The 21,289-nt window shown below is 36.4% G+C and overlaps 1 protein-coding gene across 4 annotated transcripts in view; it reads left to right on the top strand.

Annotated features, from left to right (window-relative positions):
* MYO5A (myosin VA) overlaps positions 1-21,289 on the top strand; it is a 183,936-nt gene that overhangs the window by 61,385 nt on the left and 101,262 nt on the right. For all 4 annotated transcript variants that reach the window (XM_072808558.1, XM_072808557.1, XM_072808556.1 and 1 more), the window contains exons 2-4: positions 1,567-1,677; positions 5,018-5,189; positions 7,479-7,623. In XM_072808558.1, coding sequence (XP_072664659.1) covers positions 1,567-1,677; positions 5,018-5,189; positions 7,479-7,623 — 428 coding nt within the window. The remainder of the gene's footprint in view (positions 1-1,566; positions 1,678-5,017; positions 5,190-7,478; positions 7,624-21,289) is intronic.

Here is a 21,289-nt window from a genome sequence, read left to right as displayed (position 1 = left end):
AAATAAAAAAAGAAAATAAACAAGCAATCATAGAACAGTGAGTAAGTACAGGTAATAATAAGAGCTTGAAGAAAATAAAATAGAGAAAGGCTGGTGGTGGTGATATTTTTATATGTGATATACTCCTGAAAATGAGCTTCAAGGTTTAATGTACATAAAGAGAGATTCCTTCCTGAGGAATCCAAGCAATCATAAAACATTTCTTCGGTTTGGTGTTTGGAGGACTCACTCATGTTAATGTATATTTTTCTTTTTCTTCAAAATTGACCCAAAGCCTCAAATTGGCTTAAGTCCAGAGAATGTCTAGTTGAGGCTAAAGATTTGCTGGTTCAGGAAGCCCTGATGATTGATTACCATACTTCTTTCATGATATTAAGGTTCTGAGAGCCAAACTTACTGCTAATCAGATATACCATTTCACTTTTCTTTATATAATAATGAAGGCAAAATACTAGACAATATTGCTTTCTTAATTTTTTTTTCAATTGGCAGCAGAGCTTTCTTCAAAGGAAATTCCAGATGCCCAGTCCATAAAACAGCTGTGGCTCCAGGTCACAAGCTTATTCTCCTCTTTTCCACACCTTAATGGTCCCTAAGGAATACTTGAGAAGTCACCAAGTCTTTGCAGAGCACAGGATGAAAACCACAACCAAAGATTCAAATTGTAAATCCTGCCATAAAAAGAGAGCTATGTTGTTGAAGCTGGCAGAGCCACTAATACCAGAGCTTCACATTCATGTTTTGACATTTTTAAAAGTTCAACATTCAGTGAAAAAATAGATTTATTTGTACATTTTTACTTAAAATTACATTTTCAGGTAGCATTTACTATGTAAAGCAAATTCAAACTTTAATTGTAGCTGTTTATTCAGAGTAACTTTTTTTCCTCCAATTTTTTTGAGATAGAATTGACATACAGCACTATATAAGTTTAAGGTGTAAAATAGAATGATTTGACTTACATGCAGTATAAAATTATTACCACAGTACAGAGCATATTTTTAATTTATTTATTGTCAACTGAATTTTATTTTTTTATTTTATTTTTACATGTTTTAATTTAAATTCAGTTTGCCAACACATAACACCCAGTGCTCATCCCATCAAGTGCTCTCTTCAGTGCCCATCACCCAGGTAACGGGCAGAGCATATTTTTTAAATAATATGGGCATGATGGTACTACTGGGACTAAAGTACTTTTCAACTACTAATTTAAAAGTTAAATTTCAGGGCACCTGGGTGACTTGGTTGGGTGTCTGCCTTCGGCTCTGGTCACCATCATGAGGTCCTGAGATTGTGCATCGGGGTCCCTGCTCAGTAGGGAGCCTGCCTCTTCCCCTCCCTCTCCCTCTGCCATTCCCACCACTTGTACTCTGGCTCTTTCTAGCTCTCTGTCAAATAAATAAAATCATAATAAACAAACAAATAAATAAATATTAAATTTAATATTGGCCAAGATTTATTCTTCTGTAAATTGTTTCTAATTATAAGTAAGTCCATAATGTTTATAGATTGTTATAAAGTAATTGATTTGCTAGTTTAATTTTTTTTCTGTTTGTCTTCTAGTTTGCCAGAGTTTGGATACCTGATCCTGAGGAAGTTTGGAAGTCAGCAGAGCTGCTCAAAGATTATAAACCAGGAGATAAAGTCCTCCTGCTTCACCTTGAGGAAGGAAAGGTAAAAATTTTGCTTTTATTTGTTATCATTCGCATAAAGTGAAGGGAATTCAAAAGTGTGAGTTTGCTGTGGCATAGCTGACTTCAGCTGGAAGTTACGTTTTGAACTAATCTAATATTTATACTTAAATTTAAAAAAAGTAGCAAAATAGTAAATTTAATTTTCTACACCAGTGGGTTAATGAAAATGACAGAACTTTAAAAATCCATTATTGTGGTCTATGAATTTATTATGATTAGGTTTAGATTCATTTCTATTCCTCCCAAAAATATACCTGTTTATTTTGTTTAGGCTAGCATTAATTTCGTAGTGACTAAGAAAACATTGCTTAAGGAGCCAGTCTGAGATTTGATACTTGCTGGACCTAATCATTTGAAAAATATTTACTGACAAGCTATTATGCATAAAGCAGTTTGCCAGTAACTAGAAAAATATAAAACCAATTGTGTTTCTAATTTCTGTACTTTCCGTCTGCATTCATGGCATGGGTAGACACATCTTAGTTATATACCTTTTTTTATTTCTCCACGGCACTTGACAAGGCATGCCATACTATTTTCTTAAAAAACTTTGTGACATTAATTTTTCCATAAACAATTTATAGTCTAGCCAAGGGAACTAGGAACAAATACATGAAAAGTTACATAAGACATAGAGTCTAAAGAGTAGTTCAACACCACAGTATTAAAGATGTCAAAAGATTATGATGAACTATTACCAAATGAGTAATACTCTTCTGAGAGTTAGCATGTATTGAACACTTACTATGTGGTAGGCATAGTTCTAGGTGTTTTACTTGCTCTAACTCATTTAATCCTCACAACAGTCCTATGAAGTGGGGCTGTTGTTATTACCAGTTTATGAGTGAAGAAATGAGGGCTCAGAGGGATTGCTCAAGATTGTATAGGTATTAAGGGATGAAGCTGGGGTTTTAAGGCAGAAAATTTGTCTTCATTATTTGTGCTCATAACCACTCTGCAATGTTGTAAAGACAATAATGACTTTAGGATGCCTAAGAGAGAAATTTCATGATGGGCTGCTTTGTCAGGGAAGGCTTCAAGAAGAAAGAACAATTTTCATTGAATCTTAAAAGATAGATAGAATTTGGATTGACAAAGAGAAAGGGGGTAGACCCTTTGAGGTTTGGAATGTATTTTGGAGATAGTGAATATAACAAATTGATTGGAGCAAGAGATTTAGAAAGATGTGTGTTCTAGGTCTAGGCTTGCATATTAACGTACTTCCTGTATAGCATGTTAAGTGGCAAAAGGTGCTCTCTGACATCAATATTAGGTAAGAGAAATAGATATATTTATGAATAGTATGGCATATGATATAAAAGCAAGGAACAAAAGTAGGACAGAGTGGGGAGTGGTCAGACAGTCTGGTGAAGGTAAGGGCTCAGGGAGGCATGGTCTGAAGAATGAGTAGACAAGGGGAAGTGCATTTCAGGAATCCAGAAAAGTACATGCAAAGGCAGAGAGGTATGCACAGTAATGTACATTTGGGGAACTACACAAGTTCCATGTTGTTAGGATATACAAGACTGGCAAGAGGTTGGGGGCTGGGAACCAGATCACACCTGGGGATCATCCTAAAACTCTTGGACTTCAAGTGGTATGTGATGGGAGGTGATTATAATATTTTTAAAAGAGGAAGGATGCTGGATTTGTGTTTTAGAAAGGACTCCTTGGTGGTCGCATGGAGGATGAATTTCAAGAGAGCAAAACAGAGGCAAGATTAGTTGGGAAGAAGGCAGGGAAGAATTAGGCCAGATTAGGAGGGCCGTGAATGCCAAATTAAAGAATTAATTTATTCAACTACTCTGTGTTACGCACATTAGGCACCGTGAGCTATATTTTCTTAGGTTAATTCTCACAACAATCGTATAGGTTGGTAGGTAATATTATAACTGTTAAGGAAGCCAAGGCTTGGAGACATTAATTCCACCTGAGGTTGCATAGCCAGAAGTGGCTTTTGTGTATTGCAGGGATCAGTGCAAGTTTTAGTCAGTTTTGGGAAAGGACATAATATCCCTAACAGGCAGGAAGAAGTTGAGGGGCAGATGATAAATTCCTCTCCATTTAACATGGTTCATCCCAACCTGTTTTGAACATTTGAGCTCTGTATCTCTGCAATGTTAAGAAAAGTGACTTTTTATAAAACCAGCTGTTTATTCTCTACAATTAAATTTCATTTTTTTCCCTTTTTACTTGTCAGGTGTTATTTGCCCTTAATGCATAGTTGAGTAGCAATTTGCATGCCTGGCGTTGCCATAAAGCTGTATAACCTTGGCTTTAAAGTGAGTAGTACTTCTTAACTTTTGGAGCCAATTACCTCATTAAAAATCAAATGAAACTAAGGACTGTCTTTCCAAAAAATAATACACACATATATATATGTATTTATACATATTGACAAATACACATTTATACCTAATTTCAGGAGATTCTTGGACCTCTTAGGGTTCCCAAGTACTTACTACATGCCGTGCACTGCCTCATTTAATTTTTATCACACTCCTGTGAGCTATTTCTATTATGCCCTTTCTACAAATGAAGGATTCAGATTCAGTAACATACCCAACACCACAAAAGAAGTACCAGTTTCTGGATTTGAACCCAGGTTGATCTGACTCTAGAGCCAAGCTCTTTTTTTTTTTTTTTTTTCTAAGATTTATTTATTCATTCAGAGAGAGTGAAGAGAGAGGCAGAGACACAGGCAGAGGGAGAAGCAGGCTCCCTGCAGGAAGCCCGATGTGGGACTCCATCCCGGGTCTCCAGGATCACACCCCGGGCTGCAGGCGGCGCTAAACCACTGCGCCACCGGGGCTGCCCTAGAGCCAAGCTCTTAACCATTCTTTAGTGCTCATTCACTTGTCACAGGTGAGGGATGGGGAAGAAAATGGTCATTTAAAGAAAGATTAAAAAGTTCTGGTTCAGGGGCATCTGGGTGGCTTAGTTGGTTAAACATCCTACTCTGTTCTCCTCGGGTCTGATCTCAGGATAGTGAGCTCAAGCCTTGTGTTGGATTCCACACTGATCATGCAGCCTGCCTAAAAAAAAAAAAAAAAAAGCAAAAACTTTTGGCTCAGTAACTGGGTTAAAAAAGTCTAAGCTTCTTAAACTATATTAGCAAAAAATTATAAATACAAGTTAATACATCTAGTGAAAAAGAAGACTTCCATTTCCAGCAGTTTCTGTAGCTTTGGAAGATGCCAGGAAAAGAATGCATTTAATAGCTGAGAAGAAAATCAGGAATAACAAATAAGCAAAATGCATAGACCTTTTTACTTTTATTGCCATGATTTATCCAGATGCTGTTTCTTGTGCATTTTCAGGATTTGGAGTATCGTCTAGATCCAAAGACCAAGGAACTGCCTCACTTGAGAAACCCTGACATACTTGTGGGTGAAAATGACCTCACAGCCCTCAGCTATCTTCATGAACCTGCTGTGCTCCACAATCTCAGAGTCCGCTTTATTGACTCCAAACTTATTTATACATATTGTGGTAAGTATGTCTTGCTGTCTGAGTGGAATGAACTCTGTCCTCTGATGGACATAGCCATGGAAACATTGTGCGTGGGGAAAGAAGGCTGCAGTTGGATTTCCTCCTAGGGAGAAGATCACTTCAGAGTTATCAAAAAAAACTTCCCATGTTCATTAGCTAGTTGCATATTGTGCTGAATAAGCTCTTTGAACTTATCGTCATTTTGCTCAGGAAAAAAGACAGAACTGGGCCCATATTTTGACTTTTCTTCCTCCTAAAGAAGTTGTCTGCCAAATTCAGTGAGTTTGCCAGTTACTTTCATCTCGTATGAAAACTGCTATTTGAAGAGTAGATGTCCAGAGACTTATCTCTGGTGCAGGTTTGAGAAGTTTAGTGTTCTCTTATTCTCAGTGCAGGACTGACGACTCACAGTAGCTGTTCTTGCTTGCTGCACTGGCCTGGGCCCCAGCTTGCTGTGGTATTAGCTGCCAGTGAACCAGCTCAGCATCCTTTTTCTTTCTCTTAGAAGTGAAGCACTGTGTACTTTTTTGAGTTTTTTCCCCTTTTCCTTTTCTTGTCTTTCTCTCTTTTTTTTCTTAACCTTCATTTTTCTCTTGTCCCTGGCTCTTCTCAGTACTGACTTCCTATCTTTCTTTCCCTGATCATTCTCCCCTGGGCTCACGTCTGCTAGATTTCATTCATTTCCTTCCAAGTCTGTTTACTCCATGTGACCAACTCAGCCACTCATTATTTCTTCCTTACTCCCCTGCTTTGGACAGAGACAGCTATCTTCTCTTCTTAAAAGAACTTACACATCTTATATCCCTGATACTGTTTTCTTCCCTGTCTATGAACCAAATATTTCTGTTCCTCAATTTTCACTTTTCTGTTTGTTTTTTTCTTGCACATACATTACCTTCTCAGTGAAGCCTTCCCTGCCTGCCACATCTAAGTCATAATAAGCCCCTTCTCCCCTCCTTAGTTTCCATCTTCTTTCTCTGTTTAATTTTTCTCCTTTTTCCTTTCTACTATCTAACCTATAATATTTTTCTTATCTTAAAAAAATATATTTTTCTTATCTTGTTAATTGTCTGAATTTCCCACTAGAATATACAATCAATGAGGATAAAGATTTGTCTTTTTTCATTTATTGTTATAAATCTAGCACTCAGAAAAGACTTGATACATACTTGAAGCTATATAAATATTTGTTGAATGAAGGATTTCATTAATATACAACTACTATAAATTTAAGGAAATACAAAAAAAAGTATAAAAAAGGAAAAATAACTACATGTAATTTACTACTGAAAAATAACCAGTATTATGTTAACACATCCTGTATCTGTACATATGTGAGAGAGTATAAATAGGTATGAAATTGGAATCGGTCTGTATATACTTTTGTGTCATTTTTTCCTACAACATTTCATATTCTTTAAAAACATAATTTGTGGTAGTAGTATAATAGTCTGTCATACGGGTCTAACAAAATATTTGGTTACTCTTCCTTTATTATATATTTTGTTTCTACTTTTCACTCTCTTGAGTAAAAATATGATAAATATCGATAAATATCTTTATGAAAAAAATCTTTGCTTGAATATATGATTTCATTTGGATAAATTTCTAGAAGTGGAATTTTTTATTTAAATATTATGAAAATAGTTTTTATTTTTAGGAGTTTAGATCAGTGTTTATTTTTTTATTTTTTATTTTTTTAAAGATTTTATTTTATTTTATTTACTCATGAGAGATACAGAGCAGAAGAGAGAGAGGCAGAGACACAGGCAGAGGGAGAAGCAGGCTCCATGCAGGGAGCCAGACATGGGACTCGATCCTGGATCTCCAGGATCACGCCCTGGGCTGCAGGCGGCGCTAAACCGCTGCGCCACCCAGGCTGCCCCTAGATCAGTGTTTAAATGGTGTTTAAGGGATCCCTGGGTGGCGCAGCGGTTTGGCGCCTGCCTTTGGCCCAGGGCGTGATTCTGGAGACCCAGGATCGAATCCCACATCGGGCTCCCGGTGCATGGAGCCTGCTTCTCCCCCTGCCTATGTCTCTGCCTCTCTCTCTTTCTCTCTCTGTGACTATCATAAATAAATAAATTAATTAATTAATTAAATGGTGTTTAAGTTAGGTCAAGGTATAATAGGCCCAGAGGCGAAGCCTGTAACATAGTTTGATCTTTAACAACTTGTTCAAGATTAATTGAGATTGAAATTTGTGTTAACTGTGGTCACTTTAGCAAGTTTGATACGTCTATTAATATATCATTGACTTCTTTTTTTGCTTTTACACCCCCCCCACAGGTATAGTCCTAGTAGCTATAAATCCTTATGAACAGCTGCCTATTTATGGAGAAGATATTATTAATGCATATAGTGGACAGAATATGGGTGATATGGATCCACATATCTTTGCGGTAGCTGAAGAAGCGTACAAGCAAATGGCCAGGTTGGTGAAAGCTCGATTTATTCTTTCATGACTCTTACTAGATGTGATAATTTCTTCTTTGCTGAGTCACAGTTATTTTAAAATACAGTGAAGAGCAACTGATAAATTATTATTAAATAAACAGCCTTGACTATTTTGGATGGTCTGCGTTATTAAAATAACTTCATATTTATAAAAGGATATGCAGTTTTAAAAACTGCCTTTGGAATCTCCTCCTGATCCTGTGACTATGCAAGGACAGATGTTATGTTTATAGATGAGAGGTCTTAAGGATTTGGTGGTATTAAGTGATGTGCCTACTATCCTTCAGCTAATGAGTGGCAGACTAGAAATAAAAGGCCTAAGTAAAAGAAGAAATCTGTCAGTATGTTAGAGAATTAAACCTCAAGGAAACTGATTTAATAATGTTACTCTTATGATCTAGAGACCAGTGATCCTGAAGAGCATCAGTAAAATGTCTTTGATATTAACCACGGAAGCCTAACATTTTAAGAGTAGAAAACCAGAGAAAAAAAGCTACTTTCAAGACTAGATCATACTCTTAATAATGTAATGTAAATCAAAACTGTGGATGTATAGAATAGTATACATTTAACTCATTTCTCCATTCTTCAGGTAAGACTCAGCATATATAAATGTGATGTGGAAAACCCTCAAGGAATTTATGAAGTGGAGAGAAAAGTAATACTGCAGAAGTTTTATTTTCTCCTTTCCAACCAGGGAGAGTGTTTGTACATAATTGGGCCAGCATGTGACAAAATTTTCAAATTATTTCATTGACAGAGTCCATAGAAGTCATTATGCCCTTTTATTAATAAAATACTATTACTTCTAATAATTGCTAAGTTATTAATCTTTTAACAGTTATTAAGTACTCTGTGCAAGGCACTGCTTAATTGCTTTCCATTTCATTAAGTAATTTTATTCTCATAGCAACCTTCTGAGGTTGGTATTATTATTAATTTTCATTTTACAAATGAGAAAACTTAAGCACTGAGAAGTTATTTAACTTTCCTAAGGCCACATAACTAGGAAGACTAGCTTTCAAATTCCATTAGTCTAACACTATGAAATACTATCATATTAAACATAAAATGACTAAATATAGTTTTGTACTACATAACATGCTGTATTATACCAGATTCTGTTATCAAATGGGAACGAGAGACAAAAATGTAAGAAAAGTTACTTAAAAAAAAAAAAAAGATTTGTGAGAGAGAGCGCACGTGTGTGCAAGCAGTGGGAGGGGGGCAGTGGGAGAGAATCTTCAAGCAGATACCTCACTGAGTGTGGAGCTGCACGGGGTGGGGTGGGGGGGATTGATCCCATGACCCACGAGATCATGATCTGAACCAAAATGAGAGTCACTCAACTGACTGAGCCACCCAAGTGCCCCAGAAATGTTACTTTTTTAGGCTTTTAAATTCCATCTATCAGTATAATTTTTAAAAAATTTTTATTTATTTATTCATGAGAGACACAGAGAGAAGGCAGAGACGTAGGCAGAGGGAGAAACAGGCTCTCCACAGGAAGCCTGATGTGGGACTCAATCCTGGAACTCTGGGATCACATCCTGAGCTGAAGGCAGAGGCCCAACTGCTGAGCCACCCAGGAGTCCCGGCATAATTTTTTTGAAAGAATTTAAAAATTTATTTATGAGAGAACAGAGAGAGAGCCAGAGACATAGACAGAGGGAGAAGTAGGCTCCTCACAGGGAGTCCAGTGTGGGACTTGATGCCCGGACCCAGGATCACACCCTGAGCCGAAGATAGACACTCAGCCACTGAGCCATCCAGGCATCCCTAACAGCATAGTTTTCCCCGTAAATTTAGAAAGCCCACCAGTATTTGACTTGTATAGTATTGGAGCATTGCAGTATAATGTTAGCACCACACAAGTACAGCCAGAGAACTACTGGGCAGAGAGGGAATTGCATGGAGTGCCAGGACCTAAAAATTGTCTCTGATGAATATTATACTGCTCATAGAGAATTAGAGGACTTCTTCAAAAATACTGACCTTATTTTTTTTTTTTTTTTTTAAATACTGACCTTAAATATGAACGTTTGCTTCTTAGCATTTTTGGTACAGGAAACATGAGACTAGCGTTAGATTTATATGAATATTTCTGGCTTTTCAACCCTAGATTTACTTTGGTTTCCTAACATTTCCCCCCCTCATCATTCCCCTGTGACTTAGCCAATCAGTGTAATTTCTTTATTACAGATTGGCTTGTTTCTTTTCCCTTTACTCAGTTTTGTTTTTTTAAGGCAATTTTAAAATATGCTTCAATCAGTTTTGATAAATTTACCATTTATATGAAAAAATCTGTACACACAAAATGTGCTACAGCAGCTAAATAGACCGTGTCTTCTAGGCATCCAGATAGGTATTGCAGGATCCTTTCTTGTCACTTTATTCCTCACCAAGTTGAGATGTGTCTTATTTATCAGATGTGAATCCTGGAATTTCACATTATCAGTATTCCCAGAGGCCATGTACATCTTCAGGAAAGATATAGTCACTTGTTCAGTAGACCTTCACTGAACACCATCCAGACACTGTCCTGGATATGGGGGACAGCAAACAAATGAGACAAAATAGACAAAAATTCTTAACCTCACAAAGTGAGCCATGATAAACAATAAAAATAAATAAGATACACAGTTGTCACATATTAATAAATGCTATTCTGGTAAGTTAAATTAGGGAAGTAGGTAAGGAATGTTAGTAGAAAGCCTATGTACTAGGCTCAGGGAAAGCCTCATTGTAAAGCTGCCTCCCCTCTTTTTTTTTAAACTGAAAAAAAAAAATCCTAAGCTTGCAAAAAGCTTGGAAAAATGGTATACAGAGGTACCATATACCCTTTCGTACAGTTTCCCTAAATGTTAACATGCTATGTAGCCATAGTCAATCATTGAAACCAAGAAATTCACATTAATATAATATTAAGTGATCTTAAAACCTTGTTTACAGTTCATCATTTCCCCTCTGATGTCCTTTTTCTGGTCTAGGATCCAATCTAGAATTATGTTTTGCACTTAGTTCTATCTCCTTAGGCTCCTGCAATCTAGGACTGTCCATTAGTCCTCTTTTCTTTCATGGCTTGGGCACTTTGGAAGAATACTAGCCAGTTATCTCGTAGGCCCTGGGGACACAGCAGTAGAAAAATTAGGCAGACTGTAAAAATCCTTCCTCTCTGGAAAGTTTAAGGTTTTCTCCTGATTAGATTGAGGTTAACAATGCATCTGGGTAAGGAATCTTATAGAAATGATGTACCCTTCATCATACAGAGGAGATATAAGGTGCCAGTTATTGGGAATGTTAAGTTTGATCACTTGTTTTTTTTTTTTTTTTTTAATTTATTTATGATAGTCACAGAGAGAGAGAGAGAGAGGCAGAGACACAGGCAGAGGGAGAAGCAGGCTCCATGCACCGGGAGCCTGACGTGGGATTCGATCCCGGGTCTCCAGGATCGCGCCCTGGGCCAAAGGCAGGCGCCAAACCGCTGCGCCACCCAGGGATCCCAAGTTTGATCACTTGGTTATGGAAGTATCTACTAGATTACTATAATTACTAAACTTTAAATTAATAAGTATATTATGGGAAAATACTTTGAGACCATGCAAACACCTTGTTTCTCATGATACTTTCACTTACTAATTTTAACATCCATTGATGAGTTTTGCCTGCAACAGTTAATACTGTGGTGTTTGTCAAGTGGTCATTTGCTATTTCCATCATTTCTTCTACAGGTATGAATAGTAATTCTACTCTAAGGGAGAATTATTACTTTTCTCCATTTATTTAGTATTTATTTATTTTTTATTTGTATCAATATAGACTCATAGATACTTATTTTATTCTGTGGATTATTCTCTATTCTCTCATTATTTTGTTCAAACTTTCTCAAATTTGGCCTTTGGGAGCTCTTTCAAGTGTCCCTTCACCTGTCCTCCATTATTTTTTTATTTTTTTCCTTACTTTCTAGCATCATGTAGCTCATTTTCTAATTTCCTTGCCCCTACCTTGGAATCAGCCACTTCTTCAAGGACCCTTGATTCCTTTTTTGAGGGGATGTATACTTAGAAACCAAGATTTGCTGCTAAGTGTGCTCATTATTGCTGGGGCATCATTTCTTTCTTTTTTTTTCTTTTTTTTTTTTAAAGCTTTTCAAGTGTTTTTTTTTTTTTAATTTTTATTTATTTATGATAGTCACACACAGAGAGAGAGAGAGGCAGAGACATAGGCAGAGGGAGAAGCAGGCTCCATGCACCGGGAGCCCGACGTGGATTTGATCCTGGGTCTCCAGGATCGTGCCCTGGGCCAAAGGCAGGCGCCAAACCGCTGCGCCACCCAGGGATCCCTGGGGCATCATTTCTAAGCTCGGTATACAGACCTAGGAAATAAACGTTTCCCCATAGCCTCATCAACAGAATGTGTTGTCTTACTTTTAAAATTTTGCCACACCAACAGGTAAGAAATGGTATCCTAGTTTTGTTTTAAATTGCCTTTCTTTAAATATGAGACAGTTGCATATCTTTCCATACACAAACATCTATATCTGTTTATGTCTATCTGTATATATATTAAGAAACATTAGTTCATATTGATACTTCCAGTTAAACACCGCAGTTTTAATTTTTGCTTTCCCTTTTTCCTTTTATCTCCTTTCTTTGTTCTTGAGAAACCTGGCTCTTATTATCCACAGTATATTTACTTCTTTGCTGAATCTTAGAATATTCATAAAGTAGTTTCAGAAATAGTAACCCACACTCCTGTGAAAAGCAAATTTACCACTCAAGTACAATATTTGTGTCCAATTCATTTTGTCTTTAGCCTTATGGAATATAAAGTTCTGATTTCCAAAGTTACTTTAGTTCTTATCTTACCCACTTTTTTTTTTACCCACTTTTTTAAAAACATATTTTACTTATTTATTTTTAAAAATTTATTCATGAGAGGCAAAGAGAAAGAGAGAGAGAGGCAGAGACACAGGCAGAGGGAGAAGCAGGCTCCATGCAGGGAGCCCGACATGGGACTTGATTCCGGGTCTCCAGGATCATGCCCTGGCCAAAGGCAGCGCTAAACTGCTGGACCACCGGGGCTGCCCATTATCTTACCCACTTTATTAGTTTATTTACCCACTTTCTCGTAAGTGGTCATTTAGATTGTTTTCAACATTCTGCAACTATAAACAGTGCTGTAATAAGTAACCTTGTACATATGTATTTCTGTATTTTTAGAAAGTAGCTTCAAGTAAGTTGCTAAAAGTGGTATTGCTAGGTCAAAATGTAGGTGTAAATGTAGTTTTGTAGGTATTACCAAATTCCCTCTAGAAGAGTTGTACTGGTTTGTATTTCTGCCACAGTTGTTCTGCAGTCCCTTCTTTTTCATAGCCTCATCAACAAAAAGCGTGTAGTCTTTCTTTCTTAATTCTTCACTCTCCAGTGGTATCTCAATATTGTTTTCATTTGTATTTCTTTAAATATGAGTGAGTCTAAACATCTTTTCATATGTTTAAGAACCATTTTATTAATGTGTTTGTTTCTTAATGGTGAATTGTCCATTCATGTGTGTTTCAATTTTTCTATTGTGTTTTTAGTCCTTTGATCCCAAATGTGAAGAGTTTTAAAAGATATATTATGGATATTAGCCCTTTGATTATGGTATATATTACAAATATCCCCCCCCCCCGATTTATAAGTTTTCTTTACATTTTGTTTTGCTGTTTTTTTTTAAAACCTTTTATTTATTCATTCATGAGAGACACACACAGAGAGGCAAGAGATGTAGGCAGAAGGAGAAGTAGGCTCCCTGTGGGAAGCATGATTCAGGACTCAGTCCCAGGACCCCGGGATCATGACTTGAGTCAAAGGCAGACACTCAACCACTGAGCTACCCAGGTGCTCCTATGCTGTTTTTTTTTCTGATGCAAAATTATCAGTCTTTTTTTTTTTTTTTTTTTTTTATTACTCTGGATGTTAAGTCATTGTTAAAAACCTTACCCTATACCAGGGTAGAAGAAGAATTCATCCATATTTTCTTATAGTCTTTGTATTATTTTATAATGTACCTTTAGATCCTTGATTCCATTGAAGTTTATTCTTTTGTATGATATGAGATATGAATCTAAATTTATCTTTTATCCAAATGGCTATCTAGTTATCCCAGCATCACTTATTAAGAAACCCATTTTGTCCCAGTTATTTCAGATGCTGCTTAGCATATCCTAGGTTTTCTCATATTTTTGGGTCAATTTCTTGGCTCTGTTCTTTGACCTCCCTTTATCTATTCATGTCCCGGTACCACACTGTTTTAATTTTAGTGGCTTTATAGTATTATTTTTGAGTAGGCTCCATGCCCAATGTGGAGCCCAGTGTGGGGCTTGAACTCATAGGCCCAAGATCAAGACCTGAACTCCAATTAAGAATCAGAGAGTAAGGGGCACCAGGGGACTCAGTGGTTGAGCGTCTGCCTTCGGCTCAGGTTGTGATCCTGAGTCCTGGGATCGAGTCTCGCTCGCATCAGGCTCCCTGCAGGGAGACTGCTTCTCCCTCTGCCTATGTCTCTGCCTCTCTCTCTGTCTCTCATGAATAAATATATAAAATCTTAAAAAAAAAAAAAAAAAAAAGAATCAGAGACTTAAACTACTAAGCCACTCAGGCACCCGTTTATAGTATTTTTTAATGTTTGGTTTCATTAAACTCTCTCATAGTTTGTTTGTTCTTTTTCATTATTTTCCTGGGTGTCCTCAGAGGTTTGTTTTTCCTTAGAGACTTTGATACCAAACTTATCTAACTCCATAAAAAATAAAGCTGTCTTTTGAGTAATAACATGAAGGAAAAGATAAAGCAAGTAATTTACATATCTGAGGAAGAATATTCCAGGCAGAGAGATCATCAGCTGCAAGGACCCTAAAAGGCCATGTGGGGTATCATAGCAAATTTGACTTCTCTGGTTGTGAATTTGGAGCAGAGGAATGGCCTGATCTTGCAGCTATGATAAAAATCGACCATAAATTGCTGCCAAAAATGCATATCGTGAATCTAATCAGGAGGAAACACTAGAAAAACTGAAAATGAGGAGCATTCCACAAAATATCTGTACATACTCTTCAAAATTACAAAAGTAAAAAAAAGTCAAAGGCTAAGGAACTGTTTATGATTAAAGGATATGAATGATACATGCCAATTAAAATGAATATTCTGAATTGAATCCATGATGATAAGGGAGGGAAGGTAATGATGTAGGGAACATTGCTGTATGATTGGTAAAATAGTAATATATAGACTGTGGACTAAATAATACTGTTATATCAATGTTACATTTCCTGATTTTGATTACTGTAGATATGTAAAAGCGCATCACTGTTCTGAGGAAATATAGTACTCTAAAATTATATAGGAGGCATCATGTCTGTAACCCACTCTTAAATATTTCAGAAAAAATGAAAATAAGAGAAACAGAGGTGTTAAGAAAACAAACAGGCAAAACCTAAACAATTGGTGAATCTGAGTAAAGCATATAGGTGAGTTCAGTTTACAGGTTTTGCAAACAAAAGCAAAAATTAAAAGAAACAGTTGATAGTGGGACAAGGGGAGAATCCAGGAGATTAGTTAGGAGGTATTTGTATTGATCCAAGCAAGAAATAGTGATTGTCTAGTTGAAGAAGATATTAATGGAGAAAATAAAAGTAGATGAATGGATTCTGGATATATTTTTAAGAAAGAATGGACAGAGGCTTGCTTATGTGAGGGTATGAGAGAAAAAGAGAATCAGAGATGGCGGCAAGGTATTTGTTCTGAGCACCTGAAAGGTGGGAGTTGCTATTTATTGAGACAGAAGACATTGAAGGAAGAGCAGGTTGTATACGTGGGTTGAAGTATGGGAGAAGAAAGAGTTGGAGTTTCATTTTAGTTATCTATCCTCTAAGCAAAGCTGACACAAGTGATTCTTCCCCAGTAAATTTCTTGGAAACCAGGAGATGTATGTGATGTCATTCATAGATCTCTGCACTAACCTTGGTTAAGCCATCTGACCTCTTTATATTATTATTTTCCCCAACAAGGGAAAAAAAATACCTGTCATGCATACTTCACAGGTGAAAATTATACTAGATGTTAAACATAAAAGCACTCTGGGGACGCCTGGTTGGGTCAGTGGTTGAGCCTCTGCATTTGGGTCAGGTCATGATCCTGGGGTCCTGGGATCCAGTCCTGCATAGAGCTCCTTGAAGTGAGCCTGATTCTCCCTCTGCCTATGTTTCTGACTCTGTGTGTCTCTCATGAATAAATAATTAAAATCTTAGAATAAAAATAAAAGCATTCTGAACAGCATAACATACTTATTGAATCACTATGTTGTACACCTGAAATGAATATATGAATATATATGAAATATATAAATATGAATATAACATTTTAAGTAAAAAATTTGAAAAGTATGCAGTTTTAAAAATGCTAAGTATTTAAATATAGGCTGTTACTGTCCTCAGTCATTGTTATTTTTTTTTTTTTAATTTATTTTTTTATTGGTGTTCAATTTACTAACATACAGAATAACACCCAGTGCCCGTCACCCATTCACTCCCACCCCCCGCCCTCCTCCCCTTCTACCACCCCTAGTTCGTTTCCCAGAGTTAGCAGTCTTTATGTTCTGTCTCCCTTTCTGATATTTCCCACACATTTCTTCTCCCTTCCCTTATTTTCCCTTTCACTATTATTTATATTCCCCAAATGAATGAGAACATATAATGTTTGTCCTTCTCTGACTGCTCAGTCATTGTTATGAAGTCTTATGTCTGCATTCTCTTTTCATCCACTTTAGCCTCTCATCTGGTTTATTATTCTTGACTGCTTATTGCTAGGCCTTTTCTTAGGGTGACTCCTTCTTTCATTTGGCTAGGCAGTCTCTGAATGCTTCACTGTGCTGAGGCTCATTGGCCTGCTGGCTGTTAGATTATAAAATCTCTCCTGCTACCAACAGTGAGTTGGCTGCCCCGTGGTACCGAGTATCCCATTTATGCAAATAGACTTGAAGTAATATCTCCTACTTGATGAGGATTTTTATGTATGATATATAAAGGTGGATTAACTTCTATTAATTAATAGCTAGAATGTTTAGATGCCTTTGTGTGCAAGCATGGTGTCAGGCATGTTACCTCTAATTTTCATTATATCCCTGGGAGCAGACATCATCACCTGTGCTTTACAGGTGAGGAAACTGAGGAAAATAACTTGTTCAGGTTATTATGCTAATAAATAGTATCTGGGAGCTGAGATGTAGTTCTAACTTTGAGACTCCAAATCTTTTCTTCTTTGTCATTTCTTTTTCTTTTTTTCAACCCTATTCCCCTATTCTGAGACATCTATTCCCTCAAATTAACATTGCATACTTATATTTATGCACGTTTTATTCAGCCTAGACTATCTTTCTCTGTGCTCTTTTATCCTTATTTATTTATTATTTATTTTCCATGACTCCACTAAGTTTTACTTTGAGACTACCTCGGCACCTGGTATATGATTGTTCTTTAGAATTCTTCAAAATATGAATTTGGCACTTAATGGATGCTAGCTATCCCATAAGGTTGTAGAAGGAATAAACCATAGTAAATATAAGTCTATAAAAGTTCTAAACATATATAACTGGGTATTTCTGTTATGGCATCTTTATTTTAATCTTACAGGCTCCTTAGTGATAGAACAGAGAAGTCCATTTGACCTGAGAAGATTTGATAGTCATGTGACTACTTCCTCAGCAGGAACTGACTGGCATTAGCATGTATCTTTAGGGAACGTTTCTTTTCATTTCCTGAATGGTCTCTCTGCCTCTCTAAAGCACAGCTTTCACCAGTCTGCCAGCACATTGTTTTATAGGAAATATTTAACTTGAAAAATAATACTAAATATTGTCATTGTGAATTTATTATCTAATGTCCACTTTAGAATTTAAATTTTTTCTTCTTGAATGGATGGAGCTAGAGAGTATAATGCTTAGCAAGATAAGTCAGAGGAAGACAGTTGCCATATGCTTTCACTCATATGTGGAATTTAAGAAATAAAAAAAAATAAAGGGGAAAAAATGAAAGACAAAGCAAGAAACAGAGTCTTAACTATATAGAGAACAAACGGATGGTTACCAGAGGGGTGGGAGTGGGGAGATGGGTTAAATAGGTGATGGAGATTAAGGAGTAAATTTGTGATGAGTACGAGGTGATGTATGGAACTGTTGAATCACTATATCATACACCTGAAACTAATATAACACTGCGTTAACTAACTGGAATTAAAACAAAAACTAAAAATCTTTTCTTCTTGAGATTGATCAAAAGCAGAAATCATGAAAACATAGCATAGCAGCTTGATTTTGATGAGTGATAATGATGTAGAAAAACTTAATGCCTCTTAACAAAAGAGATAGGGATTATAGTCTCAAGTGAAGCCACATTTTTAAGTCATCACAGTAAAAACACAGCTTTTGAAGAAAGCCTTTTATCACATGAACTTAATATTTTTTCCTTTTAACAAGGGATCAAATAGGGAGAAGCAATGCTGGATTTCAGATTGATTGCCTGCAAAAAAGTAAAACTCTAGATTTTGTTTCATGCAAAGATGTTCACTTATAAACTAAATACTAGATGTAGGTGCTTGTATGCTTAAGTAAGGTAAACAGCAGCACCCAGTAGGTGGTTATCAGAGAGTCAATATCAACATGGGTCGGGCGGCCTGGGTGGTTCAGTGGTTTAGTGCTGCCTTCGGCCCACAGTGTGATCCTGGAGACCTGGGATCAAGTCCCACGTTGGGCTCCCTGCATGGAGCCTGCTTGTCCCTCTGCCTGTGTCTCTGCTTCTCTATCTCTCTCTCTGTGTGTGTGTGTGTGTCTCTTGTGAATAAATAAGTAAATAAAATCTTTAAAAAAATACATCAACATGGGTGAAAATTTAAATTGTATTCCACATGAGTCAGATCTGAGATTGGCATTACTTAGTTTAGTCATGAATGACCAGGATGTGAATGAAAATATGCTCATTAAATTTGCAGAGAGCAAGTTGATGGTCTTAGAAAATATGAATAGTATTTGGTATGACTATGATGAGCTAGAGAGATCACATTTTTTTAAACGGTAAAGTTCAGAAGGAAAATCTGTAAAAGAATACACCTGATGCAAAATAAAAACTTAGTAGGTATAAGAAAAGCCTGGATAGAACAAATAGATACAGATAGAGAAACTGAATATATACAGGTACCAAAGGAGGAAAATGGACTAAAGTGTAACTCCTTGCTTTCATCAACCTAGAGCATATATTCTGTTCTTGAATAATTTTTTCCTGATGTTTCAGGTGCCTCTACATAGTGTAGTTCCTAGTGCATTCTTCCATACAACCTAGTTTTCTCCTTATCATCATGTAAATATCAATGAAAGCATCACCTTTTTAAGAAAGCATTTCCTGACATCTCTTCCTCACATCTACCAATTCCATATCCTTCCTTGTTTCATAGTATCCTGGTTAGACCTCCTTTTTAAGCAATTACTTCACTCCATTTTTAACTTTACTTTCAGTCTCTGTCAATAGGCTTTGACCTCAGAGTCTTTTGTCTTCATAAAATAGTAGGTACGTTGTGACTGTTCATTACATGTTGAATGAATGAATGAAGCCATATTTTTAGGTGGGGGCTTTTAGTTCATATCAGAGCCTCTGGAACCACCATTGATAAAACAGGTCAGAAGGGCTTACCTCCAAGGCACCCAGTATCCAGGTATTTAGGATTACTGGAGGGACGCCTGAGTGGCTCAGCGGTTGAGCGTCTGCCTTTGGCTCAAGGCGTGATCCTGAAGTTCCAGGATCGAGTCCCATATCGGGCTCCCTGCATGGAGCCTGCTTCTCCCTCTACCTATCTCTGCTTCTCTTTCTGTGTCTCTCGTGAATACATCAATAAAATCTTAAAAAAAAAAAAAAAAAAAAAAGGATTACTGTAGATGCCCTTGAGAGAATTGGCCAGAAATCATAAATGTTTGGTTCATGCGTCCTTAAGATGGTCCAGATTGATCTGTCCATGATGAAGAGTAGAGAATCTCTCTTCTTTAACTTGGTTTTATCAGGCTTTTGAAATGATAGCTATATCCCAAAAGTAGAAAGTTCTTTCTTGTAATATAAGAAAAGAACACCTGAAGGATTATAAATATTGGCTGATCAGATAAGCAAAATTTCAAAGAACAGTAAATTATTATTTATATATATGTAACCATCTAAAGCTCACAGATCAAATGAATAGAAGATAGTAGACTCTGGTATTCATTTTGAACCATAAATTAAAAATTTTTTTAAATTCAAGTATAATTAACATACAGTATTAGATTAGTTTTAGGTTTACAATATAATGATTTCAACAATTCTGTACATTACTCAGTGCTCATTACGATAAGTGTACTATTAATCCCCTTCACCTATTTAACCCCCACCTGCCTCCCCGCTTGTAATCACCACTTTGTTCTCTGTATTTAAAAGTAAGTTTTTCTGTTTGTCTTTTTTCCTTTGTTCCTTTTTATTTTGTTTCCTGAATTCCACATGTGAATGAAATCATGGTACTTGTCTTTCTCTGATTGATTTATTTCACTTAGCATTATGCCTTTTAAGTCCATCCATGTTGCAAATGGCAAGATCTTGTTCTTTTTATGGCTGAGTAACATTCCATTGTGTATATATACTGCATCTTTATTCATTCATCTGTGGATGGACATTTGGGTTATTTCCATAACTTGGCTATTATAAATAATGCTGCAATAAACATAGGAGTAAATATATCTATTTATATCTGTCTATCTCTTTTCAAATTAGTGTTTTCATTTTCTTTGGTTAAATACCCAGTAGTGGAGTTTTTGGGTGATTCTATTTTTAACTTTTTGAGGAACTCCATATTTCTTTCCACAAATGAAAACCATACCAGATAGCATTCTCACCAATGATACATGAAGGTTCCTTTTCTTCTACATCCTTGCCAATGCTTATTTCTTATTTCTTGTGTTTTTGATTTTAGCCATTCTGACAAGTGTGAGGTGATATCTCATTGTATTTTTTTTAGACTTTATTAATGAGAGAAAAGGAGAGAGAGACAGAGGCAGGGGGAGAAGCAGCCTCCCTTTGGAGAGCCTGATGTGGGACTTGATCCCAGGACCCCAAGGATAATGACCTGAGCCAAAGGCAGATGCTCAACCACTGTGCCACCCAGGTGCCCCTCTCATTGTAGTTTTGATTTACATTTCCCTGATGATGATGATAAGCATATTTTCACTTGTCTGTTGACCATCTGGATGTCTTCTTTGAAAAAAAAATGTCTATTTGTGGCTTCTGACCATTTTTAAATTGGATTATTTGGAGGGTTTTGTGGTGAGTTGTGTAAGTTCTTTAAATAATTTCTATATTAACCCCTTATTGGATATATCACTTGTAAATCTCTTCTTTCATTCAATAGGTTGTCTTTTTTGTTTTGTTGTGCAAAAGTTTTTTCTTTTGACAAATAAAAATTGTTTAATTTTGCTTTTGTTTCCCCTGCCAAAGGAGGCATATCTAGAAAAATATTTTTAAGGCTGATGTCATAGGGATTATTGCCTATGCTCTCTTCTAGAAATTTTCGGGCTTCAGGTCTCACATTTAAGTCTTTAAT

Source organism: Canis lupus, chromosome 32 (genome assembly GCF_048164855.1).
Source record: "Canis lupus baileyi chromosome 32, mCanLup2.hap1, whole genome shotgun sequence".
In the NCBI taxonomy this organism is placed as follows: domain Eukaryota; kingdom Metazoa; phylum Chordata; class Mammalia; order Carnivora; family Canidae; genus Canis; species Canis lupus.
This window is presented reverse-complemented; position numbering and strand designations above follow the sequence as displayed.